The sequence below is a fragment of the Equus quagga genome, chromosome 14 (assembly GCF_021613505.1).
Source record: "Equus quagga isolate Etosha38 chromosome 14, UCLA_HA_Equagga_1.0, whole genome shotgun sequence".
NCBI classification, from domain to species: domain Eukaryota; kingdom Metazoa; phylum Chordata; class Mammalia; order Perissodactyla; family Equidae; genus Equus; species Equus quagga.
Window position 1 is genome coordinate 15,686,450 of NC_060280.1, and position 10,854 is coordinate 15,697,303.

General features: G+C 48.2%; 1 protein-coding gene across 1 annotated transcript in view; it reads right to left on the reverse strand.

Annotated features, from left to right (window-relative positions):
* SPON1 (spondin 1) overlaps nucleotides 1–10,475 on the reverse strand; it is a 245,046-nt gene extending 234,571 nt beyond the window's left edge. The window contains exon 1 of the mRNA XM_046685570.1: nucleotides 9,953–10,475. Within this exon, the coding sequence (XP_046541526.1) occupies nucleotides 9,953–10,190 (238 nt within the window). The 5' untranslated portion in view covers nucleotides 10,191–10,475. The remainder of the gene's footprint in view (nucleotides 1–9,952) is intronic.
* Between the last annotated feature and the right edge of the window lie 379 nt (nucleotides 10,476–10,854).

The following is a 10,854-nucleotide window of genomic DNA, read 5'->3' on the forward strand; positions in this document are numbered from 1 at the left end:
TGCTGCACTAACTTTAATGTGGAAATCATGTCAAATCTTCTGTTCCAGGACCAGTTACACCAGTATAGGGTGAGGAGGGCAGCAGGCCTTCCCAGCAAATCACAGGAATTTTGGCTGGCTACAAGCTCAGCATGATCCCAGAGCACAACACAGCTGCCAAAACAGCAAGCATAAGACCTGGCAAGCTTAACACAAACACAGTGTCCAGGACCAGGGAGATAATCACTCCGCCATGTTCTGTCCGGATCAGAGCACATCTGGAGCACAAAGGGAACAAGAAGCAGCATCCTATAAAGACAGGCTGAAGAAATGGGGCATTTTAGTCAGAAGAGAAGTCATCCTTGCTATTTCTCCACAAACACCTTAAGGGCTGACATATGGCCAAGGGGAGACCTTATTTTGCTTGACTCCAAAGGGCAGAACCTGGACCAATGAGTGGAAGTTACATGACAGGCAGACGTTGGCAGCAAAGGACAACTAGGTCAGCCTTAGCTCGGGCTTCGCCAGTCTGTGAGTGTTGTCACTTAAAGGAAGCCTAGATTCTTCTCTCCCTACCACTCCACTGCCAAGGCAGGAGAATGCTGCCATCATTCAGCTTTGAGGATTTTCCACTGGCCACTTTACTGATGTCCCACTGTACCAGGATAAAGCAGTGATGTGACTGGGGCTAAAGCCTGTGGGACGTGGGAGGCTGGGGCAGGGCCGGGAGAGGTGGTGGTGGGGAAGTACACTCAAAGGAAGGTGACCACCTTTGGCCACCTTCCCTTTGTGTCTCACTATCTTGCTTTAAAAGGGAAAAAAAGAAAGAACATAGATTCCTGGAATCCAGCCCTTTGTTGGGGGTGGGGGGCAGGCAGTGAAGCTGTTTTTTTTAAAACTTTCCAAGGGATTCTGATGCATGGCTAGGCTTGGAAACCACGCAAATGAACCCACAAAGTGCTGATTGCAGGGAAAGTCACTTTAATAACCGGTCTAGGTTCGATGGGCCAACAATGCCCTCTGCCCTGTTCTCTGTATAATCAGAGTCAGAGTCTGAAGCTGGCAGCCTCTTCCCTTTGTTCTTTGCTTGCTGTCGTTCTTCTCTTCACCTCTGAACCATCGATGATCCAACTTCCCACCATGTTCACCACTGCTGACCTCTTCTCTCCCAACAGTCTTCACCCTGGACCCAGGCCATGTGCCTGCCTCAACCTCCAGCCAATGCCCTCAGGGCACTGGGTATCCTCTCAGCTGCCATCACCTGGAGCTCCTTGCTATCTGTCCCCATCCCTTGGTCTCACCTGTCTCTGGCTGAGAGAGAATCGCTTTCCCTTCCCTCCATCTAGCTGTCTTGGAGGGACATCTCACATCAGCCTTCTTGGGGTTTAAGCGATACATTAACTCTTTCAACAAATAATGATTTAGTTCCTGTTACATTTAGTGCCTGGGAATATGGATGAGGGCACCCTCTGTTCTTGGTGCCGGAAATAAAAAGGCAAATAAGAAAGACACAATCCTTGCCCTCATAAAGCTTATATTCTTGTTGAAGCAGGCAGATGATAAACAAGATCATTTCAGAGAGTGGTTAAGGGCTATGAAAAAAACCAGCAAAAGTAACAGGAAACATAAACTGGTGGTCAGAGGAGCCTCTTTAAAGAGATGACATCTCAGCTGAAACTTAAAAGACAACGAGTGAGCCATACAAAGATCCCATACAAAAGGATGAGCATTCCGGGCATGGAGAAGAGCATATACAAAGGCCCTGGGGCGAGAATGAGTGTAGTGTGTTTGGAAAACTCAGAGGGCAGTGTTGCTGCTGTGAGGAGAAGGAGGAGAAAGAAAAGGAGGAGAAGAAGATGCAGAAGAAGGAGGAGGAGGAGGAGAAAAGGAGGAGAGGGGAGAGGAGGAGCATCAGAAGAGCTTCCTGAAGCACTGTTTACTTTTCATGGCCTGCCCTGAGTCTGCCCACCTTCCCACACTGCCATGCCCCACACCCAGTGGTTTGTGCTTGGAACCCTTCCCTGCCCTTCCCCTCTCTCACCCAATCTGTGAGACATATTTGCAAATATCTGAATGACAACTGTAGATAGGATTCAAGTTATCTCCCATGAGTCTCCTGGGCCTTAGCAATCAGTAGATGTGAGGCCCCATTCACATTTCCCTGAAGTTTTCATGGTAGTTTTGAATCTTCTGTGAAAGTTAGAAGCCTCGTCTCTGTAGAGCTCACAAAGGACTTCTGGTGATGTTCCCTCCCTCCTTACCCTTCCTATCTCAGCCTCAACTCAAGCCCAGACAAGACACCCTGTAAAAATGGGAAATTTAATATCAGCAAGAGCTGGCCAGCCACACTGAAAGCTTTCTGTGACGTCGTGAGCTCCCTGATGCCGTCTGTGCTCCAGCAGACGTGCCTACAATATCATCAAACACAAATGCACACTGTCGGAGAACAACCAGAGGGAGGAAATAATACTTTAGATAGGGGCCACCTGCCACTCCATTCAATGCATGCGTGTGCTAGAGCGTGCGTGAGAAGAGACCCTCAGTTGCCCCGCTCCATCTTATAGTGAATAACCACCCTTGTCACGTCAGTGCTTAAGGACAAGCAAGCCAATTGCCTTATCTGGTACTCAGCTGAGGAAACATCAGTCTCTCCCAGTCCTGGGGGGAAAACGAGAAGTGCTGGACTTATTGAGAAATGTCAGTTTGTTTCTATTCCCCACTAACAAAACTCCCTGGAGGGGTACATAAATAAGGTGAGGCTGAATCTAGTATCTGTGTTATATTTTACATACAATTTCAAAGGACTTTGTTTTTTAAAGATTGGCACCTGAGCTGGCATCTTTTGCCAATCTTCTTTTTTTTTTTCCTTCTTTGCCTTCTCCCCAAAGCCCCCCAGTACATAGTTGTATATTCTAGCTGTAGGTCCTTCTGGTTGTGCTACATGAGAGGTAGCCTCAGCATGGCCTGATGAGCAGTGCCATGTCCACGCCCAAGATCCGAACTGGCAAAACCCTGGACCGCGGAAGCGGAGTGCGCGAATTTAACCACTCTGCCCTAGGGCCAGCCCCAAAGGACTTTTGAGGAATAATTTTGACTGATGTGATTTTTGCTTTCCCTGGTGCCTCTTGAACCTAACCCTCAAGTAAGATGGGACTCCACTGTACTCAAATGACTTCTCTCATTTTCATTCCGAATGTATACCCCAGTGTTTTTCATCTTTTCTTTAAATTTCTTTTTTCTTCTTCTCCTCCTTATTCCTCTCTCTCATTTTCTTGCTTTATCCACTTCTTCCTCCATTGCTTTCTTTCCCTGTAGGTTCCACCTTTACTGAGGTAGAGGCTGACACAGAACAGGTCACTCTGACATATTGGCCCTTTTTATCTCCTCAGTGTGAAACCTATCAACACACACACACACACACAAACACACACGCTACACTTCTTCCTCTGCTGATTCATTTAGCAGATATATCAACTTCTCGACACGCTGTTGAGAAGAGCCATCTAGAAGACCTGTCACTGAGTAAGAGAACATGAAATACTGTGTTTTTACATGACTATGCATTAAAACATGTGGCAGAGACAGCTAAATGCCCCCTAAATCCATTTTCACCTTCATCCTGTTGAAAAAATAAATCCCTCCTCTAGTTAACTGGGCATGTGGCTGCCCACTAAATGCTATATTTCCCAGGCTCCTTTCCAGCTACGTGTGGCCACATGACTCAATTCTTACCAGTGCAGTGTGTTTGGAAGTGCTGGGTGCAATTTCTCGGTCACATCACTAAAAGAAAATTGCTTGCCTTCTACTTCCTCCCCCACTGCATGCTGAGTGCAACTCAGATGTGTTGGTAATGAACTATAAACGTGCTGATGAGAACAACACCATAGAACGGTGCTATCCAATAGAAACAAGCTCAAGCCAGGTGAAATTAATTTTATTTTGTTAATAGGTATCCAATAGTAGTAAATGTAAAACAAGTAAAAGTAATTTTAACAATATATTTTATTTAACTTAATATATACAATTATCATTTCAAGTAATATAAAAAATTATTAGTGAGTTTATTCTTTTTCATACTAATTATTCAATAATGAGTGTGCATTTTACACTTATAGTACATCTCAATTTGGACTAGCCACATTTCAGGTACTATGACTTGTGAATATCTATTGGACAGCCGAGTACTAGAAGATGGCTGAGCAACAAGACAGAAGGAACCTGGGTTCCTGGTTGACCTTGTGGAGCAAAGCTGCCCATCACCTTGGACTTCCCATTTATCTCTTGTCTAAAACACTTTATTTTGTAGCATGAGCTTAGCCTGTATCCTGACTAACACAATGTGGTAAGAGTTTTTTTCCCCCACAGGATTTGGTATTGACCTGCATCTCACATTATATGTAACAAGAAAATGGAGAGGATGATAGTAAAAAGCTCTTGACCAATCAGCCTATGTTTGGGAACATGTTAGTAATCACAACCTGTTGTTCCCGTTGAGTCGGTCAGTTGTAGTGAAACAACTTAACCGTGTATGGAGAAGGACTCAAGCTTCAAACCTGGAAAAATTCTAATTTGATAGGCTCTCACTTTTTGTAGGTTTTCATTTTTTGCATCTCATGAAATTCAAAGCAATAAACAATCTCCACAACCATGAAGCATTTAGATACGTATCTTGTAATTTCTATTACCAATTTGAGCTAAATACTTATTAAAAGGGATAAAGGTTAAAAAAATAAATTTACATAATAAAAAGAGGGATATGGAAAATGAAAACACTAATTCAAAAAGATACCTGTACTCCCATGTTCAATGCAGCCTTATTTAAAATAGCCAACACATGGAAACAACCTAAGTGTCCATCAATGGATGAATGAATAAAGAAAATGTGGTATATCTATACAATAGAATATTATTCAGCCATAAAAAATGTGGAATTTTGCCATTTGCAACATGGATGGACCCTTGAGGGCATTATGCTAAATGAAATAAGTCAGACAGAGAAAGACAAATACCATATGATCTCACTTATCTAAAAAACAAAACAAACAGAATAAAACAAAACAACACCAAACCCAGGTTCAGAGACACAGAGAACAGATTGATGGTTGCCAGAGGGACAGATTGGGGAGCAGGCAAAATGAGTGAAGGGGTGAAAAGGTACAAACTTCCAGTATAACATAAATAAGTCATGGGGAAGAAACATACAGCACAGTGACTATAGTTAACAATACCATATTGCATATTTGAAAGTTATAAGAGAGCAGATCCTAGAAGTTCTCATCATGAGAAAAAAATTTTGTAACTATGTATGTTGACAGAAGGTAACCAGACTTATTGTGGTGATCATTTTGCATTGTATACAAATATCAAATCATTATGTTATACAGATGAAACTAATATAATGTTATTTTTATAAAAAATTATAAATTTTTTTAAAGAGGGGAATGGTGTAAGAAAAGAAGAGAGATGGGAGGGGTAGCTTACAAGTAATTACAATATCATCAGAAATACTTAATTTAAAAAGAACCCATTAGATAAGAAATAGTTTATTCAAAAGACCCCATTTGGCTTAAATTTCTCAGATTCTACATATGCACTTTTCAAACATATAATTTTACAGGCATGGTCCTATAACATCTGCATGTAAAAATAAAGCAATAGTCAAATTAGTTTCTTTTTTCCTATCCAATTTGTTTCGATTTCCCCCACAAACAAAAGGAATGGACTAAAGATTGACAAGGTTCTTCATGTTTCTAAGTCAGTCCTCTGGTTAATAGGGAAACGCAATACTGAAGTCTAAAAGGAAAAAAAGAAAATGTAAATAAGGATCCATCACTTTATACTTTGGGTCCCAAGATACGTCAGTTATCTTGATTTGTTGTTGTTTCCCTTCAATGAAGGCTCACCATCCAGAAGGCTGAGGGTAGCTGAGTGAATTCATTCTACTCCCAAATCTTTTCACTGAGTCCCTATAGAAAACTGGGTAAGAGCACAGATGGAGGAGGCAGACATCCCTGAGTTTGTATCCTGCCTCCACTGATGCTTAGCTGTGTGACCACGGGCAAGCTTCTAAACTCTCTGAGACTTAGTCTTCTCATCTGTAAAGTATTAATAATAAAACAGCTCAAAGTACTGTAAGGAATAATAAGTGAGGTGAATAGGAAGAACTTGACACAATCTCTCATTCAGTGCTTGCTGCCAAGTGTTGTTCTATTTCCAAAATAATCATCTCATAGCATATTTTTTTAGCACCTACTGTGTGACAGTTTCTTTTGTGATGGATTATTTCTAATTCTCACAGCAACTTCCTGGGGGGGTGGGAGTTTGGGAGATGGGGTGGGGATGTTAGAGAGTACTCTCATTTTACAGTTGGAGAAATCGTGGCTCAGAGACGTGACGTGGCCTGCCTGAGATCATGGAGTGAATATGTGTCTCAGTGGTCCCAGTCAACATCAAAGCCGGGGCTCTTTCTACCAGGCTGAGGTGGGACACACACTCCTATGGCAGTGTGTGCCTCAGAGTGGGACAAAGAAAGAGAAGGCACAGCAGCTTTGGAGGTCTCCAAACCCCCCGGTTTAAAATAAATCCCCCAATTATACTTGAAGTTGGACAAGCTTTTGAAATCTCGACTGGACATTCTTTTCCCATCAAGTTCCTTGAAATTTCCGTTTAAAGAGCGTCTAGGAAAAGCCACTCTCATTAGCCAGGGTCTGGCATTATTTTCCTAATAAACAGACCTTTGGTCAGACAAAAGAGCCTCTTTTATTTTCAATCAATTCTTGAACATTTCAGCTGCTTTTCTTTTATTTGGCTTGAAATTGTGATCTGGGAATGCTGGTCCTGCAAATTGTCCTCCTATAAGGGAAGCCCCTTGAGGATCCTCAACTTGTTATTTTTAATCACTGTAATCTCCTTTTCAAAGGATGCCATGGTCAGAAACCGAGCAGGCCTTTCAAAGCTTTCTAAAGCACAATTATTACAGAGGGAGGGGAATGGTGGGAGGAGGAGGGAGGGAGAGTAGAAAGAAGTGGTGAGAGAGGGACGGAAGTCAATATAGTACTAACAACTCGGAAAGGGCTGACTAATCTAACTTGGATGCTGGCTGTTGAGAAGAAACCCCATGTTTCAATATTTTTTAATAGTGACCATTTTATTCCAGTCTAGAATACGTACAGGATATATTATTGGGATGAGGGGCACAGAGAGCAGAAACCATTTGGGGATGAAATGGAATACCGGGGATAAAGATTTGAGGCAGGAAAACAAGCCACTGATTCCAAGGATTGTGAGGGGCCCTAATTCCAGAAAAAATAAAAAAGCAAATAGAACACCAAAGGGATGTAAACTTCCACAGCCCTAAGTCAATACCCGGAGCAGAATGCGTTAGATTTACTTTTAACATCATTATTCTAAGACAGTATAAGCCAACAGAAAATGTCACAAACTAGGCCAGTGCCTTTTTCTCCCCGACTTTGAGTGGCGGAATCAGGTTTGCTAATTGCAGAGTATTGACTTTGAAGGCCCCAGCGTGGCTTCTGCAAGATCTTCCTTTCAAGATCTCTTTGCCACCAGAAAGGAGAAAAGATGATTGCCCACTGAAAGCCTGAGTCCGGATGTCACAGTCCAAAGGGCTAGCGTTTAGTCCTGGAACCTCTCTGTCCGAGTGAATACCAGATGCATCTCTCTCCTGGTGCTAGGGCCACCCGCTGCCAGCGCTCAGCCAAACTGTGAGGATTTGGGGGAAGAGAGGCCGGCAGGACACCTGGCCTGGCCCCAGACTAGCCTAAACCACCCCCCACCAAAAAATCCTCCTGGACTTAATTAGGTACAGTCTTAGGCAAAGCTCCTAATATGGAGAAATCAATCATCCATTCATTCAATTAATTCATGAGGATCCAGATAATCACCATTCACTGGTAGACTGGACTGGAGGAGTGCTGAGAAAACCCACTTTTTACACACACACACACACAAACACATCAAAAACAAAACATCTGACCAGGCACATCCCTCTATTAATAAACCAATAAGGGCCTCATATCTAACTCAAACCATCAGGTATTAGGAAGCTCAGGCACACTCATCTTTGTAAACTCATTTACTCCCTACAACTACCCAAAGAGGTTGGATAAAGAGCTATTTTCACAGCTGGGAAACAGGTTCAGAGAACTTAAAGGGCTTGCACAAAGTCACACAGCGACTAATTCCCAGTCCGTCTGACTCAGAGCCACTTCTTTCCCTGCCACGTGGAACTGGGGCAGTTTCCCCAGGGAACCCAGGTCCTCCATTTGGGGGAGACTACAGAGGCCAATGGGGTTACGCCTGCTTGCCTAGGGTCCACCGAGAGCATTGGCAGCTTCCCAGCTCGGTCAGGAGGCTGCGGCCGCACGTAGGTTCAGCTGGCTCCTGCAGCCCGGCCGCCCCGCCGCCCCCTCCCGGGCTTGGGTCGGTGTTCTCCGCCCAACGTCCTTGTCGGTGGAGCACCGAGGATCCCGCCGACCCGCGCGCCCAGGTCGGAGGGGTTCCTTGCCAAGCGCTGAGCGCGTCCACGTGCCGAGGGCGCGCGGAAGCCCGCTCCGGGTAGCTCTAGATGTGGAAACTCCGGGACACGAACCCGGGAAAACGGGAGAAGCGTTCTGAGAAGGGCGGTCCCTGATTCTCGTCGCCTGCGTGGCCTGGGCGCCCGCTGACGCTGCCCTAAACTTTCTCCAGTGTTGCTCCCACCGCTTCCTCCCGCGAAGCTCTAGGAGCCAAGAACACAGGGAGGAAGGGCGGCGGCTGTGAGCCCATTTGCCCCACTAGCTACCCCAAAGACACGCTCTTCCCTGCTTGGCACCGGAGCTGACTTATGAAGGGGCGGGGCTGAGGGGACACGCACCCTATCACCCCCCAGGTGAGGCCAGGCAGGCTTCCTTCCCTGCCCGATGTCCTGGCTCCCAACTGGAGGACGGCAGCTGCTGCGCTGGGGAAAGATGGGGAGATGACTGGATTGAGGAGAGAGGGGTGGCCGGGGAGATGGAGCCAAGGGTCTTCAGGTCTGTGCCGCTCGAGCTGCCTGTCCTGCCCAGGAGGCGCTCACCTGCTTGGACTTCCCCTTCCTGCGCTCCCGAAAGCCCGCTCTCAGCTGAACAGCGTAGGCGCGACATCCCTCTGGCGAGGAGCCTCGGGGTAGCGGATCCAAGGTCTCCCGGCCTCCAGGGAGCAGGCCTCGGGAATTTGGGCTTCCCTTTCCATCTTCATCGGGTTCCCTTTCCCTCTGTGATCCTACCCAAAGCTCTCCAGAGGCCCTTTCCACTGGGAGCCTGTTCTAGAAATCCTGGGTCTTCTTCCTCGGCCCGGGACCATCAGAGAATAATTTGAGTTCTTTCCAGGGACCCTTCCGAAAAGCTTGAGGCTCTTCCTGCCCTCCTCCCCGCGCCCCAGGACCAGTTAAGGGAGAAGCCAAAGTCCCTTCTCCTGAAGGGATCTGTCCGGGGAAGCTAGAGTGACCGTCCCGCCGGGGACGGGTCTTCGCGAGGCTGGTATCCCCTCCTTCAGAAATGGGAGCGAGGAAAGCAGGAGTCATCACCTTGCCTGGGACCGGACTGGGAGAAGCCAGGGTCCCCTCTACTCCAGAGACGGATCTGGGGAAAGGTGGGTCTCCTCTGCTCCCCTGGAGCTGGCCAGGGAGAAACCAGATTGCCTTCCAGGCAGGCCGGTGTGACGCGTCGCTCCGCCACAACCCACGCCAGGGAACGGCGCACAAGAGATGGGGGCTGCCTCGCCTGGCTGCAGCCCCCGCGACGGCCCCGGACTAGCTTGCGAACCGCGCAGAGCTCGCGGCTAAAAGAGCTGAGGGCAGCCAGGACAGAAGGGCCCTTCCCCGGCTGCGCCGGCACCGTGCGCCCGGGAACCGCGCGCCCTCCTCCGGCACCGCGCAGTCGGCGCCCTCCGGGGGCCGCGTCTCGCGCCCCCAACGCCAAGCCGGGCCACTTACCGCGGTAGCTGGTTCCCGGCTTGTAGAAGTCGGGGTCGCCCTCCACACGAAGGCTGAACTCCGTGTAGCCCTCACGCCGCGTGCCCTGGGCGCGCAGGATGCGGCTGCAGTAGCCCTCCGACTTGGGGACTTTGTCCAGGGTCTCGTCGGAGAAGGCCAGCGCCGCGGCCAGGGGCAGCGCCAGGACCAGCAGCGCTGGACTCCGGCTCAGCCTCGGGGGCGCCGGGGACAGCCTCATCCTCGCGGGCCCCCAACTTTGTGTCGCTGCCGCCGGCCCTCGCCACGCGACTCCTGCCCGAAGGGGTCCCCGCGGAAGCGAGACCTGGCGGAGCCCGGGCGGGGAGCGGGAGCTCGGAGCCGGCGCTGACAACTGGAGAGCGTGCCCGCCTCGGCTTGGCGGACGCCGAGCTGCGCTGCGCTGAGCTGAGCTGAGCGAGCCGAGCAGCGCGAGGAAGGGAGGGCGGCGGCGAAGGAGGAGGAGGAGGAGGGAGGGCTGATTTTGCCCAGATCCCCGAGCGCAGCGCTGTTTTGTTTCCGAGCTGGCGATTAGCGGCGCGGCGGTGTTTATTTTGCGACGCTGGATTCCCAGGGTCTGGCGAGGAAATCATAGGGTACAGGGAAACTGCGGGCTGTGTCCTGCCACCAAGGAGGCTGCTGCCCCAATCCAGAGCTACACATTGGCCACTGTGGAAGGAGAGTGCCAGAAGGAGGGAAAGACTGAGAACTTTTGCACACCTACTGTGTGCCTAGCTATATGCTATATCCGCTGTCCTTCACTCTGAGTGCACACGATGAACATGGCATTACTTTCGCTCATTCTACAGATGAGCAAACTGAGGCCTGGAGCCGAGCAGTTGAGGCAGGTCAGATGACATGACCGTCTGACTCTGTTGCTCTTCCCA